Source organism: Aythya marila (assembly GCF_965140915.1).
Source record: "Aythya marila genome assembly, chromosome: Z".
NCBI classification, from domain to species: Eukaryota; Metazoa; Chordata; class Aves; order Anseriformes; family Anatidae; genus Aythya; species Aythya marila.
This window is the reverse complement of record NC_139080.1, coordinates 61,624,234-61,650,025: the sequence shown is the minus strand read 5'-3', so window position 1 is coordinate 61,650,025 and position 25,792 is coordinate 61,624,234. Positions and strand designations below refer to the sequence as shown.

The following is a 25,792-nucleotide window of genomic DNA, read 5'->3' as shown; positions in this document are numbered from 1 at the left end:
GTAAACAGAGAGACACTTTTCAGTGGCAGTCTATTTCTGAAGGCTGAAAGGCATAACAAAGAAAACACCATTATTAGAGAATATTTATCAGACACAAACATTAGGGGAAAACATGCAAGTAAATTTCCACAGAATATACATGTTGGCATGACACATTCATTTTCTTGGTAATAGCAGGCTTCATAAAGTTGATGTGTAGTTGCTTCTCTTTATACTAGCCAAACCAAAAGTAATTCAGTACATTTCAAAGCATGTCAGATTGGTTACACAACAATTATCTCTACAATAGCAGCCGTTTTGCCAGTTTTTTTCTTGCAGTGGAAAGTGTTGTGGTTTAACCCTGCAGGCAGCTAAGCAACACACAACCATTTGCTCCATTTGCTCACTCCTCCACAGTAGGATGTGAGAGAGGAAAGGGAAAGGGAAAGGGAAAGGGAAAGGGAAAGGGAAAGGGAAAGGGAAAGGGAAAGGGAAAGGGAAAGGGAAAGAAAAGGAAGGAGTTGTTGGTTAAGACAAAGACAGTTTAATAGGACAGAAAAGGAAGAGATAATAAAAATAATAATATATATGCAAAACAAGTAATGCACAATGCACTTGATCACCATGGGCCAACTGATGCACAGCCCATCCCTGAGCTCTGCCCTCCTCCCCTTTTTATTATTCAGCATGATGTCACGTGGTATGGGACATCCCTTTGGACTCTTTGGGTCACTTATCCTAGGTGTCTCCCCTCCCAGTTCCTGGTGCACCCCCAGCCTCCTCAGTGTCAGGGCAGCACCAGAAGCTAAAAAGGCCTTGGCTCTATGCAAGCACTGTTCTGCAACAACTAAATACATTGGTGTGTTATCAGCATTATTTTTCTCTTAAATCCAAAATACATCAACATACAAACCACTAAGGAGAAAATTAACTATCTCAGCCAGAACCAGGACAATCAGGACAATTGGACTTCATCCAATCCACACATCACACTTCCCCATCCTTCTGCATTATCCACCAAATGCTCCCAGGTCCTTGAGCAGAAGCAGTCCCACAGATAGGTTTGCCTTTGCTTGAGGCAAGGATAACCTAGACTATCTTCCCTTTCATGTTCTTTACATGTACTACAAGGACTTTATCCCCATCAAAAAGAAAACAAAAAAAAACAAAAACCAAAAAAAGGTAGGGCGTTAGTAATTGGAGACTCCTTGCTGAGAGGCACTGAGGCGCCCATTGCCATACAGGTAATCTCTCCAGAGAGGTTTGCTGCCTGCCTTGGGTCTGCATTTGTGCTATCATGAAGAGGCTAACAAGGCTGGTGGGGCCAGAAACTACCACCCATTCCTACTCTTTCATGTAGGGTCAAATGAGCCTGCAACAAAGAAACTCCAAAATATCAAAAGGGACTTTATATCCCTCAGAAAGATGTTGAAAGGGTTGGAAACGCAGATAGTGCTCTCCTTTATCATAGAATCATAAAGGTTGGAAAAGACCTCCAAGATCATCTGGTCCAACCATCCTCCCAGCTGGAGACTGGGACCAGAGAAGAAAGAGACAAACAGATCAGCTCAATGAGTGGCTGTGCAGCTGGTGCCTCACTCAGGATTTTTGGGGTTCTATGATCTCAGATGAGCTTTTGAGAGACTGGGCATGCTGACACCAGATGGGGAGCACCTGACCAGGTGGGGCAAGAGTGTTCTGGGCAGCAAGCTGGCTGGGCTTATTAACAGGGATTTAAACTAGGTGGTGGGGGAAGGGGTTGTACCTCTGAGTGATGGAAGTGAACCTGGGATCACCGCATTTTAGGAAGCAAGAGGGAAATATCTGTGAATTATCCCAGAAGAATTAGGAAGGGCTCCTCTGAAAAGGTGACTTAAGCCACTTCAGTCTTAGCAGCCTGATCCACCTGCTGGTTGCTTTGATGTTCTTCAGTGGCCTGATTCTTGGGTATGTGAGCATCTACGTAGCGTACTTTTACAGCCAGGTTCTCTACCCAGGTGACAATATCATGCCACAATGTGGTAGCCCAGATGGGTTTGCCCCTGCATTGCCAGTTGCTGTGCTTCCATTGCTGTAACCACCTCCACAGGGCATTTGCCACCATCCATGAGTCCGTATATAGAGAGAGCACTGGCCACTTTTCCCATTCAGCGCTATCTAAAGCCATCCAGACTGCTTTTCGCTTCTACACATTGTCTTGTTTCACCTTCTCCTCCTGCAGTTTCTGTAACTTGTGTAGGACTCTATGTAGCAGCCTTCTACCTCTGATGCTTTCCCACAATGTGGCAGGACCCATCAGTGAACAGGGCATATTGCTTCTCATTTTCTGGTAGCTTGTTATACAGGGGGGCCTCTTCACAAGGCATTACCTTCTCCTCTGGTGATATTCCAAAATATTTGCCTTCTGGCCAGTCCACCATCACTTCCAAGACTCCTGGGTGACTGGGGTTTCCTATTCGAGCCCGCTGTGTGATCAGAGTGACCTGCTTACTCCACGTAGCACCAATTGCATGGTATATAGAGGGGACCCTCCTTCTGAACATCCAGCCTGGCCCTAACAGTCAGGCTGCCAGGAGGAGCAGTGCTTCAGTGCCAACCACTTCTGAAGCAGCTCAAACCCCTTCATATGTTGCCATTGTCTCGTTTTCGGTTGGAGTATAGCAGGGCTTGGATACTCTGTATGCCAAACTCTAAACCTTTAGGGGCTGATGTTCAGTGTCTCCAGGTGCTTTCTGCCAAGGCTCCAGGTAGAGCCATTCTCCACAGAGCACAGGCTACCTGCAGAGCACGTTTTTACATCTTGTCATGCCCGAACTGGCCTATGAACTGCATGAACTATTTCCTATTTAATTTGTTCAAAGGCTTGTTGTTGCTCAGAGCCCCATTTGAAATCATTCTTCTTCCAGGTCACTTGGCAGAGCAGGCTTACAATCAGATTGTAATTTGGAATGTGCACTCCCCAAAGGCTGACAATGCCTAAGAAAGTTTCCATTTCCTTTTCGTTAGCTGGTGGAAACTTAGCTGCTACTTTGTTGATCACATCCACTGGCATCTGATGATGTCTGTCTTGCCATTTTATTGCTAAAACTGGATCTTGTGTGCATGTCCCTTGAGCTTACTTTGTTTTGTGACAAATCTGGCTATCAGAAGGATTTAGACTATTATCTTCCCCTTCTCAAACAGTTTTGTTGTGTCACCCCACATATATCATCAACATACTGCAGGTGTTCAGGAACTTCCCCCCTTTCCAACATAGACTGATCAGTCCATGGCAAATGGTAGGTCTGTGCGTCCAACCCTGGGGCAGTAGATTCCAGGTGTATTGGATGCCCCTTCAAGTGAAAGCAAGCAGTGGCCTGCACGCTGCTGTCAAAGGGTTTGAGAAAAATGCATTAGTGATGTCAGTCCTGGCATAACACTTGGCTGCCTTTGACTTCAGCTTATAGTGAAGTTCTAGCCCATCTGGCATGACAGCACTTAATGGTGGCATGTCTTCATTCAGGCCGTGATAGCCCACTGTTAGCCTCCACTCTCCATTAGTTTCACACTGGCCGTATGGGATTATTAAAGGTTGAGTGAGTCTTGCTGATCACTCCTTGACTGTCTGTGTCATGAACCAGCTCATAGGTGGGAATCAGGCAGTCTCGGATGGTGCAGTATTGCCAGCAGTGTACTGTTGTGGGAGTGATTGGCACCTGCGATTTTTCAACCCTCAGCAGCCCACAACAGAAGGGTCCTCTGAGAGACACAACAAGGTAGACAGCTGTGTGATTCCCTCCATGTACACGGAAGCAATGCCAAGAGCCTGCTGGTACACTTCTGCGTCCTTGAAGCAACTTCTCCTGAGGCAGTCTATGCCAAGGATACACAGAGCCTCCAGGCCAGTCACCATGTGCTGCTTCTACTGCTCATTCCCACTTCGGCTTACTTTGACCTCCAGTATCAAACTAAGTTAGTTGTTGGGATCTCCCTGCCACTCCAGAAATACAGATGTGTTCTGCCCCTTTACAGCTTGATGGCATCAGGATACATTGTGCACAGGTATCCACTAGAGCCTGTATGTCTTATGTGCCAGGCCATCAAATCCACACAGTTCAATAAACCTGGTTGTGCCTTACCTCCACTTGGCTGGAGGCACTGCTCCTCTAGTCCTCTTCATTGCATTCAAATTCATTACTCAATTCTTGTAAGTGTGAATCAGACATCCCTTCATTAAGGTCAGAAAGATCAGCCCACCTACTCTCTCTCTGTAGAACCTCTCACTGGAAACTAGAGCAGCCATTTTCCTGGAAGAACCTCTTCTTACCCTTGTTTTTCCTTGCAACTCATGTACCTGTGCCTCTAGCATTGAGGTAGATTTTCCATCCTCATATCCTCCCTATGACCAAATAGATAAAACCACACAGTTGCACACTGTGTGTACTTACTATATCCTCTCTCTTGACCAGAGGAACACTTACTACTAATAGCTTAGACACTGGCCTTTATGGGTAGAGGAGTAAACTTACTCTCCCTCCAAGCTGCTGAACCAGTTTCTCTACAATTGACATGCAGGTCTGTAGGGAGGAAGAGAGACAGTTCATATTTTCTGAGTTGGCCACTCAATTTACTCACTGTCCCTCTTTCTAGGTCATTACTGCCAATGACTTGGCATATGGCAATGATGTGCTTCATGCAGACTTCCACCACGTGGTTTCACTGCATGCACTTGACTTCATCTGGATCTTCGGATAACTGGAAAGAAAACACTGAAGTTCCTGAAACATGTAGCTACATGAGAAGTTGCCTCCTTCCTCCACTATGTGCTAATGACTTAAAGTTACATGTACATCCTTGTTAAGGTGCTCACGTTGGTAAGCATACAGTTAATTTTTGGAGTCCTTTCATGTTTGTTTTGTCCCTTGTCTCATTTTGTATACATAAAGTTAGGCTATGGATAAGGCTCTCTAAAAGTCCAACTGTGTTTGTTTCTTAGGACTAATTACCTTGCCTGTACAGCCTACAAAACACATCTGAATGGACAACAAATGTGTCACACAGACTTTGAATAGCACTGAATATGACTAATGTCAGCTAGGAGCCAGGAATTAGAGCAACTGTGCATATTGGTGCTTCTGGAACTCAACCCAAGGCACCTAACTGTTTCTCCATTATCTGCTTGAAAGCTCATATATTGAATACACAAATTCAAGATCCATTTCAGGGATCAAATATTTCAGTGAATTATACTCAGTGCTGCAGTAAGTGCAAGTTTACTGCTTTTCTGGATGAACCCTAAAATCAAGAACAAGGAACAAAAATTTTTAAGTCTGTATGGTGGTTTTACTCGGGTGGGCAGCTGAGCCCACAACTGCTCTCTCACTCCACCTCCTCAAAGAGAAAGGGGCAGAAAATATGATGCAAAGGGCTCAAACTTTGAGATAAGGAAGGGAAGATTGCTCAACAATTATTGTGACAGGAAAAACAGAGTAGGGAGATAGTAAAATGTACTGCCTATTCCTAACAAGCTAGAGACGTGAGAAACAAAGAAAATAATGACCTTCCCCCCATCCACACTCTTCTACCTCTTCTACTTCCTCCTGCTGAGCAGTGCAGGGGAACATGGAATGGGGGCTGCAGTCAGTCTACAGCACTTTGCCTCCACTGCTCCCTCACAGTCCCTCTCTGCCCCTGCTCGCCATGGGGTCCCTCCCAGGGATGTCGTCCTTCCCCAGCTGAGCCTGTGGGGGGTCCATCCATCCTGCAGGAGCAAACTGCTCCAGCACGGGTCCCCCACGGGTGGGCAGCAGCTCCCCCCAGACCCCCTGCTCCTGCATGGGCTCCTCTCCACGGGCTGCAGCTCCGGCCCGGGGCCTGCTCCTGCGGGGGCCGCAGCCTCCTCCAGGCCACATCCACCTGCTCCACCAGGGGCTCCTCCACCCATGGGGGGGCTGCAGCGTGGAGATCTGCTCCATGTGGGACCCATGGGCTGCAGGGGGACAGCCTGCTCCACCAGGGGCCTCTCCCTGCACAGCCCGCAGGGGAACTGCTGCTGCCTGCCTGCAGCACCTCCTGCCCTCCCTCCTTCTGCACCTGCCTTGGAGTCTGCAAGGATGTCTCTTACTCCTTGCTCTCCTAGCTGCTGTTCCACTGCATTTTTTTCCCTTTCTTAAACCTGCTCTCCAAGAGGCACAAACAACATAGCTTATTGGCTCAGCTCTGGCAGCAGTAGGCCCCTTATCTGCCATGGGGCAGCTTCTGGATTTTTCTCACAGAAGCCACACCTGTGGCTGCCCACTACCCAAGCCTTGCCACACACACACACTACAGCCTGACTGATACTTGCAAAAATTGCATGGGCAAAGATGTAAGGCCACAGATGAGAAAGAGATGAGAAAGGAGTAAAGTCCTGCCCAACATGTCCTTTCATCCAGGACACATTTTATTTCAAAGTGTGAGGTTGAAATAAGAGCAAGAGACAGAACTTCAGATAAAATCATGAAGGATTGTGCAGCTGTTATTACGTTGGTGGGCACAGGTCATATTTTCTCCTGCTTTCAAAGTAGGGAGGGAACACTTAAAATATCTCATCCAGAATAAGCTGCAAAACACAACAACTGCAGTATTAGACTGACATACTGTTGTATGTTGGTATTTACATTCACTGAAAGGGTGCATTGATTATAAGGGAAAATGTAGATGCCTGTTTCATACGGAAAAGCCAGTTATTTCAACTTTTTCCACCATGGAAAAAAAGGCACGTTGGGCTTAAAATGTTCTGTGATTTTAACTTAAAACTTTAAAGAAACAGACATTGGACATTTCTACTTTTTATTAATTTGGTGAAACTGTAAACATTGATTTTCAACCATCTTAAATCAGCATTTTTGTGCAATATCCACATTCCATTTTCAACTTTGCACCTTTCCCACCCTTAAGCTTTTTCATCGTCTGTCAAACTGTCTATGAAGAGACAGGAATGAAGAGCAAATAGTTTTTATGCCATCAGAAAGTAGTTGGAAAGTATGAAGTCTTACCCAACTCCTTAAAATCAGATTTGCTTTTAAAACACAGATGATACCAGTCCTTGATTATTAAATAAAGACTTCACCTTCTTCTATTCCTGCTGGAGATTTGTATTATGTCTCCTAAAACAGAACAAGACAAATGGTTTATTCAGGTTTTGCAACTTTTTTTCCTGTACAGAGGAAGGAATGCTGCCATTATATTGCTGAGTTTCAAGAGCAGCACAAATACTTTGTCTGAAAATTTAGTGTGACTTCTCCTTAAAACTCACAGAAAGGATAAACAGTTTGAAAATGACCACTGCTAGCCCTTAATTATATCAACAAAAATCTTACTGGACACAAGAAATTGTATAGCAATGCAAAAAAAGCCTTATCTGCACTTTCATGTAATAGCTGAAATACTGTATGCAACTTAAGGACCATCTCAGATGGAACAAGCAGCAAAAATAACATTAGCTTACATACTTGTTTTGTACTTTCCATTAACCTCCTACTAGATCCAAAAGAGCTAAAAGAAGTATATAATCTGATGGTCTCAAATTCTGCAGGTCTGTAAAACATGCTCCACATCTCAAGTACTAGAGATTGGACACAGAGCTCTATCAACTCATACATGCAGCAAAATAGATCTGCTAAAAGGATTGAATTTAGCTGAAACCTTGCTGAAGAATACAGTATTTTTCCATGACTTGCAGTACCAGCATCTAAACTACATCTAAAAAGCTCTGTTCTAACAAAGCCAAAAATTAAGGCTGATCAGCAAGGCAGTTTGTGAAACAACACAGAAAATGGTTTCCAGCAGGCGTAACCTCTGAAATTTCCTGCCTGATCTATTATCTGTTACCTCACAACAAAATTTGCTTTTTAAGATGTATAGGTAAGAAGCCAAGTAATTCTTCACTGGGTGGGAACATTGAGTCATTCTTCAGAAGTATTCATCTTCTTGAAATCAGCACTTCAAAAAAAAAAAATGAAGAAAAATAATATACAAAAAAAAGTAATTAAGTTTGTATCAGAAAGAAGACAATACACACAAAATTTTCAAATTCATGAAACTTAAAAGCTTAATTCCAACAGCAATTCAGTATTTTATAATTTTTTATAGTTTTCAGTAATAAATCCTGATAAAGCCACTGACATGTCTACTCATTTGAGATTAGAACTGTTTACCTGTTCTATTAAACCTAGATTTCAGAACCAAATGAAAATAGAAATACATTTATAAAATACTTATGATTAAAAGGCTAAAAGAGACTCCCCCCATTCATTTTTCTTTTTAGCACGGGCAAGAACTGCAACTTTGACAACATAATGAATTAGGTTTTTTGGAAGCTAAAGCACATACACATGAAGGATCAAAATATGTTAATTCTAATTGATGGGAAGAAGACCAAAAATAATAGCCTAAAGCAAATTGCTTTGCCACCACAGTACAGCTGCAGAAAGTTGACAGCACTCTTTCTCACCCTGCTTACAGATCTCAGCCTGACAATGTGAACTAGAGCTGTAAACTCTTGGCAATGAAAGCATAAGTATTTGATATAATAGGCTATATTAGATATATAGTAATGTTCTGAGAACTTGCTATCTTCCCTCTCGCAGAACATATAATAGCATGTCCTCCATTTCATACAACAAAATGCCTTCCCTAGATTTTTTTTCCTTGAAAAATATTATTGCCCCATTTCACAGAAACATCTGAATTGTTGGTCTCCAACATGTACCTAGTTACTTCTTCAATGCAACTCTAGTTGGCATCAGTTTAATTTAACTTCAAAAAGGCTGTTTTTACGTATTAAAAGGCAGAATTAAAAAACAGAGAAGAGCCTGCACAATCTAGTCTGAAGTCAATGACGTCCTTGCTTAGAGGAGGAATTTGAAGTAGATGACCTGCCAAAATCCTTTCCAAACTGGATGATTCTCAGATATGGCTCATTCTTCATACTTACAGAAACTTTTGAAAAGTTAAAAAAAAAAAAAAAGAAACAAGTATTTTACCCATGTTCTTGCATGTAGTTTTAATTCAACATGGTCTTGCACTTTGGAAGGTTGAGGAATTTGAAAAAGCCATTATGAAGTATATACAACAAAGCATAACATACAAACCAGGTTTCCTTTGGGTGCCTCTTCAGTGAATTACTTCAAAATTTTTACAGTGGATTCTCACTTTATTTGATTGCTTGCATTCTATACACTAAATTTTCCATTAACAATATTCCAAAACAAGTTCCCAAGATCACTACACTTTCAATTTCAATGCTTATGTATTTAAAAAGAACATGAAAGTTACTTTAATAGTAAAGCAGACTTGCACATGATTTCAAGTCAGAGCTTATGAACAGCAACACTTTCACTGTTTTGCCATTATTTCTTTCCATAAATGGTAGCTACTATACAACGTTTAAAGATTAAATGCACATCAATTTACAGTATTTGAAGATAAAGACTTACTACAGGGAAGTGTGAATAAGGCAACAGCCTCTCATATAATTTAAAAGTGACTGTCCACATGCCTGCTTTATTTGCTAAAATCACACCCCCCTGCAACACTTTTCATTATATTCACTGACAAAACCAACAAATAAGTTATTTAGAATGATCAAAACTCATTTTCAGACGGATTTATTTTTTTTTTTTTTACTAGGTGAAGAGTGCAAAAATGTTACATTTCAGTAGTTGCTTGCACATGAACAGACTGAATTCTGCTTCACAAAATATCTAATTCATCAGAGACTTTAAGCAAAGAACATGAGTGCTAAATCTTAAGTAGGTAATTTCGTACATATCCCTCCAATCTAGCAAAAGAGAAACTTCAGAAATGGCCAACTGATCGTTTTCCTTTCACTACACTTCAAACATTGATACTAAATACAGTTGCAAGATTATTCTACTCTTAGATGGAGTAAAACTGAACCGAAGTTATGAGTAGAAAGTGGTCTAAGAATGGCACTTACACATGCACACAATAGCTTCTAATTTTCTTTATTCACACACTTTAGTTACTGTAAGCCTTGTGAACAGACAGAGACAGCCACATTTTTACATTCTGTGCAACTTTATCCCCAAAAAAGTTTTTATTTTGTATAAAGCAAAAGATTCATCTTCTGCCACACTGCAGCAAAGTAAGATTATATACTTGTAAATTATGTGATTTTTGTCTACTTAAGTTACTTCTACAGTTTCTGTTTTGCTCACAGGTCCATTAACAGTGAAGCTGAAAACACTTAAAAAGACCAATAAGCCCAGTCTCACATTTCCAGGTACCTACAACTTATGAAATAAATTCCTTTAAACTGTCTAGCAGTCCAAATTAAATATCAGATACGATGTTTATAGACCAAAGATCAAGAATTCATATCCATTCTATAAGTCAGTTAATTGGTAAGAGGAAAGGTAAATCCTCATTCCAACCATATTTGAAATTATCCCCTTTTGTATGACTGGATATTATATTCCTGTTTATCATTTTAAATTTAAACAGTACTTTTTGAATGGCATTCATCTAAATTTCCAGTTTTAAAACAAGTTCTTCTACAAGAATCCACAGAGTGGATTCTTCAAGCTTTATTTTCTATGCCATTTTAACAATAATTAGGTTAGTAAATAACTCAATTATGTCCACTGTGCTAAATCCACACCTGAACAGATTAAGAAACATTTTGAAGCAGTGTTGAGTAGATAATTTTGGTGAGCTGTAGAACAGCCACATGCAAGGTATACTGTACTATAACAGCTCCAAATCCTTTATAAAAACCTAGCATTCCTTCTTCACGTTTTATAGTATTTATGCAGTCTCTCATCCCCTCATACTGAGTATTGATTGGAAGCACTTCATAGCCAAGGTCTGTATTGTCAATTATTGTGCGTGTCCCTTGAATATGAAGGCGATGTAAAACTGTCTCCAGCGGGTAAAGCATGACATCAGCACAAAGGCTAGCAGCAAAGCTAGCAATAAGTTCAGGAAAGTATGCATCCAGCATGCTCTGCACAGAAGTAGAGCTCTCTGTTGGAAGGTTGTGGGAATTATCCCTTTTCAGAACAAACAAAACAAGCTTCTGGACGATGGAACTGATGACATAGTGAAGAACTCCATGTACGGCAGTTGGAAAAATCAAGACCATTAGAGGAAGAAGCCGCTTGCTGTGGGGTACTCCCAAGCCTACAACTCTGCCAATTCCTTCTTTCACACAGTCCAGAATACCAGGATTGTCTCGAATGATTTCACTCTACAAGTAAAAAGGATTAGTTATAACTTGTGCTGCCCATTTCCAAACCATGCTGACATTACCACTGCTGAATTTTACCTTATGATATTTATATATTTGCATACTACTATGTCTACACATCTTTACTGATATTATAAAATCTCTGCTTTAATGTTTTTGGTATGTAGCATTCTTAATAGCAATCTGGTGAATGTGCTTTAAAAAAAAAATAAAATGATCCCACCTTAAAGAGCCTTCTTCTCATCTACATTCCATTTGTGTTATTAGCAAAGAAATACAACTTTCAGCTTACCACTGAGAGTATCACTCTGCACAACAATGATCATGTACTGAAAACATCTAACTCTGAACTCAAATCCCAGGAAGCATTTACCTGAATTAAAAACCTTAAAGCAAAGGATTTTTAACTTTAGTCTTTGAACGTGCATATGCGTAACAAAGACTTCCTCAACTAAACCTCAACTAAGTTGACTTGAAAGATCATTTTTACTTGGAATTTAATAAATTCAACTACTAATATTTCCATTTTACTTTTGGAGTCTAAAATAGCACTTTCCATATGCTACCTCTCAGAAAATAAATAATTTTGTTCAAATAATACAGAATTTGCTTACTAATTATTTTATTATTATATTCCACCTACACTTGCAGGATTAAGCCAAAATATGTTGTTTCCCCTCCTAATGCTTATACAGATTTGGTGTTTTATCATTACTGTTACATCCAAAATTCAAGATCTTAGAGTTCGCCTCAAGTACGAAGTCCATGCTGGCTATGTCTTGATCACATGCCAGTACAAAACTAGAACGCTCCTAAGTATTCTGGGGAAAGATGAATGGCATTTGTGATCTATCTGCCGAAAAGAGAAGCTAGTTCAAATACCTCAGAATATTTTGTTGATCCAGTCTTTAAATAGAAGTAATACATTATAATTCCTGCTTAGTTCTCTTGTCCCTCATATCACTATCACTGCACTTCAAAACTGTGCTTGATTTTGTCAAATACGCCACCATGTGGTTTGAAATGTAAAAGACATAAGCCATGATATGACGACTACAAACTTTTACTGTTATCTATTTTGATAAAATTTACTTGGAGAAGTGTGTCTATTAATTATAGGAATGGTAGGGTTTATCAGAGTTAAGACAATCAAAGTTAACATGAAATTACTAGTAACAAATCCCACGATCTTTAACTTTCATAGTCTGTAATTCAAAATTGTCCTCTTGCAAGCACAGAAGTATAACGTAAACCTGTTAAGACAAGTTGCCTCCCTAGAGTGATGAATACAGCATATATTATGGACAGATGCTAACTTAGACTACTTTTTCTGCGTTTCTGTCAAGGAAATTAATGATTATGCCTCCAGGAACAGCAGGCTACATTTCATACAGCACAGATACATCGATTCAATAAAATACTTACACACAACTGAACCCACTAAGCCTAAAATCCCATCAGATCTCACTAGGATTACTTTCATAAACAATGCTTTACAGAGATCTTTACAGAGATGATCACTTGTTTAAAAGGTTGGGGGAGATGCTGTTTTGGCTTTTTGATCATTTTCCAATTAAGCATTGCTGCCTAGCAAAAAAATTAATTTGTATCTTGTAGCCAGAAGACAGATTCTAAATCATGTCTGGTCTACCACTTATTGTTAAAATTACCACATCCAACAACACAACTAACATTCCCTTGTTCAAAACCACAAGCAGCGCCTGAACAAAACATCCTCAGTACATCCATGTACTCAGTAGAACATACTGAGCCAAACATCCATGGCTCAGTAGAACTCAAGAAACAGGAACATTGTTCCATCGCTGTTTCAAGTTCCAGGATTACGATTTGCTCAGTGTCAAGCTCTTAAGATGCAAGAGCTTCCCAAGTGATCATCTCAGTAGGAGACCAGTTAAATCTCCCTATGGCTTTCACAAACTTTCAAAGATCCACTCAGGCTAGATCTCTGGAATATTGTTTTCAAAACAATTCAGCAAGAGAGAGGAAGGGTGTTTCTTAAATATGAAAGAACTTTAGAGAATGTGGGCTTGTTGTTTGGAGTCTAACTTATGGTGCCTCCATCCTCCCCATGGAGGCACCATCAATCTTACCTATCCTGTTAGTACAAAATGTTGCCAGATCATACAGCCTTCTTAGTGCCTTCTAAGAAATTTGGATCCTCTACATAAGATTATGTATCCATGTATCAGGATCCATTAACAGTCTGTACTTCTACACTACATTCTGGAACTAAGTCAGACTTCTCTCACCTTTTCTCCACAGAAAACATACTGTTTCATAGACACAACAGTAGTCCAACTGCAGATTTCAGAAGTTGGGTCTAAATCGGTCTTGACTGTACTTACAACTTGCCTGAATGGAATTGATTACTATGGAGACTGAATGACATGAGTGACTATCCTGCATCACCTTCCACATGAAAGCTCAAGTAAGAGTGCCACTAGCAGCACAAAGATGCTTTCATAATTCAGAGCAACTCATTTTATGGATATAGCTGGGAGAATTACTTTGGCCTATGTATAAGCCTGTCTTTCTCTCCCCAAAGAGATGCAACAACTCACCAAACGACGATCTGCAATAAAGTGCTATGGATTACTCCGTACTGTTACAGAGCAAGTATCCTAGATAACACATCCAGATTTTCCTGAAATTTATTTTGATGGCTAAGGAAAAACTTAGGTGAAAGTTTAAAAGCAAAAGCTGACTGGATGAAAGCAAGTCTGAAATAGTGGAGTTCAGTACTTTGACAAAACAAAGCTGCATTACCAGAACAGCTTTTTAATTGTTACAGGGGAGTGGCCATGCTAGTAACCTACCTAGCAAGCCTTTTAATACCTTCTTTATGACTTCTCTATGATCTCTTCTAGAATGTATAGACGTAACCCGTTTTTATTTCACGCACAATATATTCTGTTTGTATTATGTGTGCTTTCTAATTCTAAGCTTCCACTTAAGACAGCATAATTTTTTTTTTATTGGAGTTAGTAGGTCACACAGGCTCGAGTAAAACAGATGCAACTACTACAACCAAAAGCCAAAGCCTCAATTCTCCACGTAATCTATTTCATAAAAAGAGTAACAAGATCTTTTGAAATGCTGTATATATTTGTAAATTACCTGCACAGTTTCAATCAGGCTTGCAGAATAAAAAGGCATTGCTATCACATGTGTTAACCTGTAGAAATTAAGAAAAATGAGAATTATGTTCATGACAATATTATAGTTTTATCCAACTCTGCACCTGAAAGCAGATTCAGTTATCTACCTAGTTATGCCTGAGGGAAAGCTACAACAAACCATAACTCAATTATTAGAGCACAAAATAAGCCACCAAGATGTTCTGAAGTTCTGTTAAATTCTATTCTCATGCGACAGATCAATTAAAAGGCTCTCAGATATCAGAATTCAGTTATTAGCAGAATTTGAATTTTAAATTAGTCTGGGTCCATACAGATACAGGAGAATCCAGTAAGAAAAAAAGCGTCAAACTGGCACACACAATCAACATGGTTCAAAAAAAAAAAAAAGCAGAATTTTAGAACTTCCCTTAGTACCCTGTCAAGTAACTGATCTGCAGATTGTACTGCCATACATTTAATAGCTTTCTTACTATTGTTTAGCCAATAAAGAAAGGTAATAACTACAGCTATACTTACCCTTTGAGCAGAAGGTGTCCACCTATCTGTTTGAGGTTCCATTTATGTGAGAGCTCTCTAAAAAGAAAAGCAGTATTTACTGTACTATGGATAAAAACAATTACTCAAGGATTCCTTTCAGAGACATCAACATCCAGTTTTCATATTGGTGTTCTATTATTACTCTACAGATGTGTCTTTCCACAATGGGAAATCCTGCAGTCACCTATGCACATTTAGTAAATCATGCTCAACTTTTAAAGTTTATTCAGGCCTGCTAGATATTTTAATTAAAAAAGTTTTAGATTATTAGTAAGCTCTCTGTAGCTCTCACATCTACCATCTTTAGTGTTTGGTATTTATTTTGCATCCTAGAGTACTACCTCTTAAAGCAATTTTCAGGCAATATTTGAAGTTTTAATATCTCCATAGTTTTCCTTTACCAGAAGTTCTTTACCATGTTTTGGTTTGGTTACATTCTTTAGTCAAGGACACTTGACTAGAACCCCACACTAGCTCAAGGCCATACATTTTCAACATTTTCATACATATTCAACAGCCATACATTTAGTAAATACATATAATGTAAAGATATTTCTACTTGAAATATTGATTGGACATATTTGACTTGACTTTTTTTTTTAAATAAGCTCTAATGTATTCAGTTTAAGTTCTTGTCCAGAAACCACATTTGCACATTGCTTGTGGTTACAGTTACTTTAATTCAAGAAAGAAAACTTAATTCTTTGAAGAACTGTTGATAACTAGGAGGTATCAACATCTTAAATACATAGAACTTCACCTCCTCCTTAATAATCTTCACTTCCTCTTAGGTACTACAGACACTTTGATCGTATCTAATGAGCCATTGAACTTAGAAAACAAACGCAGCCAAACTTATGTGTGAAAGTCTAACATGCCAATCTAGCAGACAGAACAGTTCCTGAAGTGGAGGAACAAACATAGAATTAGTTTGTTTACTACAGAGCAACATTCAACTTGCCACAGAAATGATAAAGTACATTTCCAGGCCCCTTTCCTAACAGAGGGATGTTTTTTATAATACCATGATATGGAATTAGAATCAACGTTTCAGTTTGTCCTTTGGAGCTCAGTTAAACAAAACTTTTAAGAACACCTACAGTGGCACTTCTGTTATAAGGAATAACCTCCACCTCCCTGTGACAGCCAAACGATGCATGCTACCACTTAAAAAGCATCCAATAGAAAACTGCACAGGGTGATGCATGTACAAGACAACCATTTTATCCAGATCCCTTCCCCAATCTGGTCGTGACTACTTACATACTGTGGTCATACAAGCATGGGGGTAACACCTAGAAAGGTGCTATCTTTTACTAACTTTGGATTATCTCAAAGTCTCTCTGCATTTCACTAAAAGTTTTAGTGACTTTATACAATAGCATCTCTCACACGTGCTGCATACTCTGGAAGTGTCTGTAACAAAACAGACAGCATGCTATTACATGCTGACATGCACAGTTGTCAGCCCTTACTGTTCAGCTCTGGACCATTACAAAACAACACTGATGAAAAGCTTACAGACAAAAAGGCTTTAGCACACATATCTTAAGGCAAAAAGACATCACTGTTTTAGCATAACTTTGAATTGTGATTCAAAACAGGAAGAGTTGCAAATCAAAATAAAATACTAAACATCTATACTACAGCCTAGGATGGACACAGGCAGAGTGGTGAATCTCTTTAAATAAAGTCACTTGTTTTTCAGTTGTATTCCCTTTGTTCAGTATTCTGATAACAACATAGATATAGCTGTTGGGAAAGGAGAAATAAAAACAGTGCTGACAGCCACATAAACTCTTACTTAGCACATCTTTTAATTTATTAGTGCCGGCTACTCTATTTTCTCACCTACCACAAAGCAAGCAGTCAGCGACAGGTCATTAGCTATGCACATTTTCTGTGTTTTGATTAATGACACTAGGACTTTTTACTTTATACATTGTATTGGCTCATGCCACAAAAATGAAAACAAAAAACTCGTGAATTGTGTGACAATGGAATCATATTGAAGACCAATTTGGAGTATTGTTTCTGTAGTCAGACCAGTAGGTAAATATGGCTTCCAGAACATCTGTCACTGCTTAATTACAAGGCTGTCTTTTCCAAGACAACCCCATAGTGCTAAAACCATCTATTTAATATCTGATTGCTCTAATCAACTGAAAAATTCCAAACAACCTTGTATTTCTAACTGTTTGAATATAAGTCAACGATTGATGATCATTCTGTTAGCAGCCGTAAAAAAAAAAAAAAAAAAAAAGCAATACCTTGGCAACGGAGTAAATTCACTGACGATGCCTTCTGTTCCCAGGGTTATTCCCTGAACAATGAATGTGCTGCCCATTCCTTTCCAAAGAGCTCTTGGACCCTGTGTTTAGAAATATGTAGTTATATGCAATGTGATACTCAGTCTTCTCACCATCTTACTAATTTTTATAGATTTTCAGCAAATCCAAGCTGCACAGAAGTACAATTCTAATGTTAAACTTCAGTATCATCAAACCCAGGGGACAACTAACTTTCAACTCTGAAGAAACTTGTGTTAATAGATAACTTCAGTTGTCAACAACAGGTGATTTGGGAGACACCTATCTCACCCTATGCCATAAGTTTAACACTATTTCCAATGAACAAAATTAACTGGAGATGTTAAAACACTCTCATAAGGAATCCATAAAGTCTTTTCCCAATGTTCACTGATCTGAGTATCAAAACTTTCACTCCACCCCATTCCCCAACACTATGCAGAACTGTAAAATCATACAATACTGTCTTCAGAAGTAGTCATTTAACATCTCTTTATCTATGTAAAAATTAATGATTTTTTTAGATTCCTAACTGAAAAACAACTGATTTGAGGGACCCTCTTATTTACTAATATCTACGCACCCTTCCTACCAAGTAAAAATTTTCATAAGGAAAGGTTACCTTTTTGCAACATTTCTGCAACTATAAATATTCCCTTACAATTGCCACCTGTTTATCCACCCACTGTATAGAGCTACAGATGTCAGTATACAAACATGTTAAAGAAACTTTCCCTGCTCAGACACAGACTTGCACCACACACTGACCTGTGTCTTATTGATGCTGTACATAATATTGACAATTGTAAATGGAGTGAGATGATAATTCCGAGCATGATAATTAACCTGTTAAAAATATAAAGAGAGCAGCTTTATAAACACACACGTTACAACTCTGAAGAAAAAAGCGCTTTGCTTTTGTAAAGGTCAAAGTGACCAACATAGGAATAAATTCTCAATGAAATTTAGGGAAACAGGCAGACCTTTCAAATGCTTGTATGCTGAAAATGTAAACAAAAGAAAGCATAAAACAGAAAATATTTGAAACAAAACATCCTGCTAGTAAAGGGGATCTGAAAGTTGTTTCAGAGATGAAGAACTCATTTGCTGTAATTTGTTTGTCATTATCCAAACAAAAAAAGAATGCTCAAGTTAAGTTTCAGAACAGAAAACGTGTACACTACAAACAGAAACATGACAATGCTGCAGCATCTCCTTAATATTATAAAGCTTCCTTATATTTTACAGAATATGATGACAAAAGTATCATAGTACACAAAATATGGGACTGGAAAAAATAATATAAAAGATATACCTGACACTGACGACGTAGAACAATGCAAGGATGTGCCAACACATTTTCTGTAAATAAGCTTTAAAAGAAAAGTGTATTTAAAGTATTGGAAGCAACTGTAAATCTTTTAGAAAAGGCTTGTTATTGTTTTCTAAGAACATTACATTAGTACTTGAAAAAATTATACATTACTCAGTGAATTAATGAGGCATTTTGGAGGGCTACCTCACAATATACCAATACTACACAGGAACAAATACAAAAATACACAACACATATATGGTCTTTCTCATAGTGAATATATGCATATATGTATGTATTTCTCATAGACAAAACAATGCACCGAAATTCTTAAGCCTTCCCTGTGTAAAATATGAGGGGACAAGACCAGGCAGAGGCAGGACATTGGAAAAATTAGTTTCCAGTTTTATGTTAATTCTGCACACCACAGGATTAGTCAAGACCTTCTTTAGCAAGGCAAGCAGATTGGTACCAACAGCTACTTTTGAATTTCAGTTACATCTTTCTCATCAGAAAATGCTACTGCCCCAACACCTTTCCCCGTAGTTCCAGAAACAGTATTCAACCAAGCTTCCACAGGAAAAAAAGTTTCTTAGTTCTAAAATAGGATTTCTGGTCACAATCACATAGAGAAACCCTTAATTGATTCTCAAAGTATCTGAGTGGGGTCAGAACACTTCTCTGCTTGTGGTTCCAATCTGGGCTATTGGTTAGAAAATTAAGACCTCAAGCCTTTACCTAAGCATTCCAGACAACAGCTCTCACCACCAACTTACTGGATCATCTGAGGCAGGTGGGAGGGACTCTGGATAACCAAGTATTAAATTACACAGTAAAGTACTAATCCTGCAGTTTCATAAACTATTGAGCTTATCAGCAGTTTGCTGCTAACAAAACACGTAAAGCTTTCCTCATACTCCATTCGCTATCTATTTAGCTCTTCGGGTAGCCAACCCAACTAACCTTGCAAAAACTAACCTTTTCTTTTGGGTGTTTTCTATGAGATTTCTGGCTTAAACCATGTCACAGCAGGTCTGATGCAAATCAATGCAAAAAAAAAAACCTGGCCTAATACAAATGCAAAAGCATAAGCTGGTAGAAGCGATCTCAGTGGTGATATAATGTTGATCAACTCTTTACCAAAACCACATGCCTGCTTTATAGTCCTAAAAGACACAGTACTCAGGATGTTGAAAACAACTCCCATGCTTGATTAATCTACACTAAATGTTTTGAAGGACAACTGAGCCATGCTAACATCCTTGTGAAAGAGATCAGCATGTTCCTGCCCTATGGCTTCACTCTTTACTGCTCACACCTGAGTTCACTAGCTTGATAAGGTTGGAAATAAACAACTCTCAACATGTCTGGCCTAATTTCCAACCTCTTCAATATTACCGTAATAAAAAGTCTGATCCATGTGCAAGCTGAACCACTGTAAGGGAAGAAGTGGGAGAAGGAAGACAGAAAGTTTCATGAGATGGGAACTCATTACTTCCCAGAAACGGACATTCCTACTCCCCCTTCTTTTTCTCTTCCCTCTCTGAACCACTGCTGGCACTACTTCCAGGTGACTAGCTGGCTATTGCAGTCAGCTCCCAGGTCAATTAACCTGCTTCACAAAACAGCAAAAAATCATCCAGCTCTTTTCCCCGTCTTTATTTTTTATATGATTTAAATTCACTAAAACAAGTTCTTAGAGTCATCAAGGTTGACAGCAACAGGGTAGGGAGCAGGACAGGCTAGAGGCCAAGTAAGAGGTCTTTCTCTTTGAACAGAAGTATACAACAGGAACCTCAACTGCTCAGGAAACTGTGCACATTGGAAACCACTACTTTCAAAAATACTACCAGTAATCAGTATCACCGTAATAATGAATAAAATGGATATTAGACTACTTGGCTAGATCAGTATCACTAACTCAAGATACATTGATATTATACTTAAGGGCATTATCTTGTTCTTAGGAAACATTCACATTATCTAAGTATATGAACAAAACGTGGCAAGGGTGTGAACAGTTTTCTTGTATGATTTTCAGATTGCTGTGAACAATTCCTTACATAAGGAACAATGTTCCTTACATTCACTGTTCCTCGAGCAATTTTGAGAAACATTTCAGTTAAAGAAAAAACAGAAACCTAAACGGATTTTAAATGAAAGGTTTCTACAGGGACTTCAGCTGCTTAAGTCTACTGGCATAAAAATAAAAATAAAAAAAAGCATGTAGGGATTGTAAGACAACTACAGCCTTACTATAGAATAATCACTTAAAATTAAACACAGAAGTCTTACCTGGCAAGTCCAATACCAAAGCCTGCAAATCTGTTCAACTGCTCTGCAAGACATGAAAACAGAATATACAGCATTGATAATCAAAAAGGGTGGTGAGGGAAATACCATGCAGTTCATCAAAAAAAACAAACACATAAAAATCAAACAAAACAAACAACAACAAAACAAAAACAAAGTTTTACACTATACTTGCTTCAAAAGGTAGAGGTAGTAAACAGCAACATTTATGGCAACTTAGCAAAAGCCATAAAACGCTATTCACCCAGGAATAGTTGCACTTCGGACCATGTTTGAGTTTGTGCACTCTTTTATAAGATTTTTCTTGTCTTAAAACAGCTTCAGGAAAAAAAGGACTCAAAGTGAATGATTACAGTAAAACACAGAATCTTTCAATATCTAAAAGAGCTAACTCCAACCAACCACTGAAACAATTAGCATGGATGACAAATTTGCAACATCTCCAATGCACAAACTTACATGTCTAAGGTGAACTTACTTTAAAAATCAAAGACAATAAAAAGAGATAGACTTAGGGAAAGGTAGCATAACATGTATGACTTGGTTTTCTCATCAGTTGTCTACCTTCACTCCTTTGCAAAAAAAAAAAAAAAAAAAAAAAAAAAAAAGTACAAGAAAAACTTTAAAATTGTAACTAGAATAATGGGTTCAATTCCCTGTTGTTTGTTAACTAACATGTACTAACACCTTGGGAATTACCTGAACAGGTTTTTAAGAAGAGCAGTATGTGTACCATAGATGCAATGGAGAATTAATATTCAGCCCTTAAAACTACTGGGTGAAAGCTGACTGTAAATGTGGGTCGTCGTAGTAACCTCAGCAGAGCTCCACAAAGCCCTCCTGCAGAGAACGATAAGACTCTCCACTTGTAGAGACTGGACTCAATGATAGGGCAACTCCTTACCAGTCCTCTAAAACGCAGAATCAACACAACCTCCAGGAACAGGTAGGCCAGAAAAAGGTAGAGCTGGAGTACCTCGAATTGGTCGTGTGTTGGGTAGTGCTTTCAAGGATAAAAACTCAATTAAGGGCTTTCAGCGATGGAAGCTCAATTAAGGGCTGTACAGAGACTTGGTGTAGAGCTGAAAAAGCTCACAGAACTGCTGGGTTAAAAAAAGGCTCATCCACGATACATGTTTATTTTGCCTAAGTGAGTCTTTCATAACACTTTCATGCCCAGGTGAATATAAGTTGCTCCAGAACACCCTTTTAATTAAGGCTGCGTTCAGCTGCCTAGGTTTACAAAGTTTCTCTCAGCACATACCAACACCACAAAGGCACAAAACGACACCACCGCACCTCCGAGGGCTTCCACCGTTTCCCTGGCAGCGACCCCGGAGCGCGCTTTCCTCCCCTCACCCCACCAGCTGCGCGGCTCCGCCACCGCCAGGCACGGAGGCGGCTCTCCCCGCCGCCACCCACGCCGTAACCCCTCAAGGTGACAACAAACCGGCCGGGACAGCCGCGCTGCCTCACACGACCCCCAGCGGCACGGCGCTCCCAGCCGAGCCTTACCGGCGCCGGGCCCTGCCGCCCCGAGGCCGGGCTCCTCGTTGAGGCCCAGCGGCGTCCCCGCGCCGTAGGGCGGCGTCTTCTCGCCCCAGTGCAGGTTGCGGCTGCCGGGGATGTCGGGCGGGCTGCTCACCCAGTGGCCCGGCTCCGAGGCCCTGCCGCCGGGGCCCGGCTCCCCCCGGTAGCCCAGCCCGTCGAAGCCGTCGGGGCGCCGCGGGTGCATGGCGGGGGTGAGGTGAGGGGGTTGGGGAGAGGGGGGGCCGTTAACGGCCGCGCAACGGCCCGCGCCCGGCCGCCCCAACCGCCACTTCCGGCCGGCCGCGCCCTGCTGAAGCCGAGCGCGGGGGCACGTGATCGCGGAGGGGGCGGGGCTTGAGGGCGGGCGGGCCAATGGCGGGCCTCCTCTGCCCGGCCCTGACACTGGCGGCCGGCTCCGCCTCACGGCGCGACCAGCGCGCCCCCCAGCGGCAGGCAGGCGCCATCTCACGCAGCGGCCCCCCGCGCCGTGCAGGGCTCAAACAGTGCGGAATAAATAAATTGTGTGTAAAAAGCACCCCAAACGCTGCCGTGTAAATAAATCGTGTGTAAAAACCACCCCGGCTGCTGCTTGCAAAACGGGTTCAGCCCAGGGCCAGTCCGCACATGTGTTGTGCCAAGCCCCAGCCCGTGGCAGGGATCTGCGTGTCTCTGGGGTTGCCAGGGTGCTGACACACCTTTTCCAAGCATTCTGCCATTTTTTTAGGATTTTGCACCTGTTCGGGGTGAATTTCCAAAGCACTGGAGGTGCCCACTGCTCTAGATGCCTGCCCATGTCCTGCGGGCCACTCATAACTGTCCTGCCTCAGAACAGATCCCCGGGTGGCACTCCTAGGTAGTTGTTTAACCTTGGACAATACCTGGAGCGCACTCAGGAGAAATAACAGTAAGAACATGCTGGCCTGAATATCCCAAGGGTATTCAAAGACCTGAAGAGCTACCGTAATTAGCCTGGAGGACAAGAGGTGGGTGAAGGAGAGAGGGAGAGTGAACAAGTGGGAAAAAAACATCTCCCCCTGTCCCCTGCATAGATTGGCTCCCTGAAGAAAAAAGCTCCTTGAAATACCCTCTCCTGAGAGAGCCTATGCCAAGGATGCTCAGAGCAGCAGGGACAGTCACATTAGGGTGCTTTTGCCACTCATTCCCAGTTAGGTTCATACTGGTGGAGGCCTTGGGTAGTTCTCGATGCCCTTATGACATCTTCCTGTTTGTCTTCCTGTTCCTCTGGTGGCCCAGCCACTTTGGAGTAGGCTATCTCGTCTTCTTCTCCCTCCCCAGTCTGAGCAGGAGTTCCTCTGCTTTCTAAACGACCAGACTTTCTCATCCCTTTCTAAAAAGGGGTGTGATGTTTCCCTTTTTCCACTCACCAGGGACATCGCCTGACTGCCAGGACTTTTCAGCTAGGATGGAGAGAGGCTTGGCAACTACATCAGCCAGTTCCCTCAGGACCCTGGGTCATAGGGTCCCACAGACCTGCACCTGTTTAGATTCATCTGGTGGTCTTGAACATGCTCTTCACTTAGGGTGGGTGGGACTTTGCTCTCCCAGCCTCCATCTATGGGCTGAGGGAAATGAAAGACTCGGGAAGCCCGTCTGCCAGTGCAGACGGAGGCAAAGGTGTTGTTGAGTACCTCAGCTTTCTCCACCTCTGTCGTTACCAATTCCTCAGCTATAGATACTTCATCAAGTATCTATAGATAGATACCTGCAAGATGCCTGTTGCATCAAGTAAAGGATGGAAATTCTCCCTGGTTCTTCTCTTGCTGTTAATATATTTGTAAAAGGATTATGTGTTCTCTTTTACTGCCGTGGCCAATCTGAGCTCAAGATGGGCTTTTGCCATTCTATCTTCCTCTCTGCATATCTTAGCAGCTTCTTTGTAGTCGCCCCAAGTAGCTTGTCCTTTCTTCCAGGGGACGTCAACTCTATTTTTCTCCAGGAGTCTCAATAAAAGTTCCCGGTTCATCCATGCTGGTCTTCCTCTCCTCTGGCTCACCTTACAGAATACAGGGATGGCGTGCTCCTGTGCCTTTCAAATTTCCTTCCTGGGGAGTGTCCAGGCTTCTTGGACTCCTTTGCCCTCCAGGAGTGACTCCCAAGGGACCCCTGCAACAAGGGACCTGAATAGGTCAACATTCGCCCTCCAGAAGTTCAAGACAGCAGCTTTGCTAGTTACCCTTCTGACATCACCAAGGACAGAAAACTCTACAATTTCATGGTCACTGCGCCCAAGACAGTCCACAGTTTTCACATCTCCCACTCGTCCTTCTCTGCTAGTGAAGAGCAGGCCTAGCGGGATACCTCCCTGGGTAGGCTCTTGAACCAGCTGTGTCAGGCAGCTGTCTTCCACGCACTCTAGAAACCTCCTGGACTGCTTCCTCTGTTCAGTACTTTCCTTCCAGCATATACCAGGGAAGTTGAAGTCCCCCAGGAGAATGAGTGCTGCTGATCATGTAACTTTTGCAAGCTGCTCGCAAAATGCCTCATCCAATATGTAGGAAATGTGTTTATGGATAGATGTACATATGTGTATATCCTGCTCAGGTGCAGGACTTTGCCCTTCACCTCATTGAGCTTGTTGGGGTTCCTGCCTTGGCCGGACACAGCAGAGCTGCAGACGTGCAGGCCTGGAAATGGACAGCATGTGTTTTTTGGGGGAGCAGCTCAATAGTGCCTTGTACGTGGGGAAAAATCACACCAACACCGACAGCCCAGCTGGCCCTGCGAAGGGCTGCGTCGACGTATCCTTCTGCCACCTGTCTGAACCCAGTGGCCTTTGGGTCCAGCAGACACACGAGGAAGCGGTGGGAAGATCAGGAGGCAAAGGGAGAGAAAGCAGCGAGGGTAGGGACAGAGACACCGACTGTCTTGTCACAAATACGGAGAAATTTTCTGCAGTTTTCATGGCTTTATTGGCTTCACCTGGGCGTCGACCATAATCCTTTCGTATTTCTCGCAACTCACTCAGGGATAGGGATCAAGTGGTTTCTGATTCCTTTATGATTTCCATCTCTTCTTCCTGCTGTTTTTGTGATGGCTCTGCTCTAGAGGTGCCATTTCCCCTTCTCCTTCCTTCTTAGGAGAGGCTTCTTCCCTTACTAAAGGAGCTGACCTCCGTTGCCATTGTTTTGACTTGACTATGGGGGCGACTGATACCATAGTCGGTTGGTCCTCTGGGTCAGCCACAGCATGTGTTACCTGGTCATCAGACTCAGAGACTTCCTCCCTCTCTTCAAGGTGCTGGATGATGTTAAACAGTGTTTGATAGGAGTAAGACAGGACCCAGCACAATGCTGCAAGCTGTTTTTCTCTGGCATTATCAGGGTCAGGACATACAACTCTCAAACATTCGACCAGGTTTTTAGGATTTTGCACTTGCTCAGGGGTGAAGTTCAAA

The 25,792-nt window shown here is 41.3% G+C and overlaps 1 protein-coding gene across 1 annotated transcript; it reads right to left on the bottom strand.

The window, feature by feature from the left end:
* Nucleotides 1-8,792: 8,792 nt before the first annotated feature.
* Nucleotides 8,793-22,667, bottom strand: SLC25A46 (solute carrier family 25 member 46). Its single transcript, XM_082783519.1, has 8 exons — nt 22,363-22,667; nt 20,830-20,872; nt 18,535-18,592; nt 17,988-18,065; nt 17,181-17,281; nt 14,890-14,946; nt 14,351-14,408; nt 8,793-11,212 (listed from the first exon to the last, which is right to left on the bottom strand). Exons 1-8 carry the CDS (start codon nt 22,580-22,582, stop codon nt 10,634-10,636), a joined length of 1,194 nt encoding a protein of 397 aa, XP_082639645.1. The 5' UTR covers nt 22,583-22,667; the 3' UTR covers nt 8,793-10,633.
* Between the last annotated feature and the right edge of the window lie 3,125 nt (nt 22,668-25,792).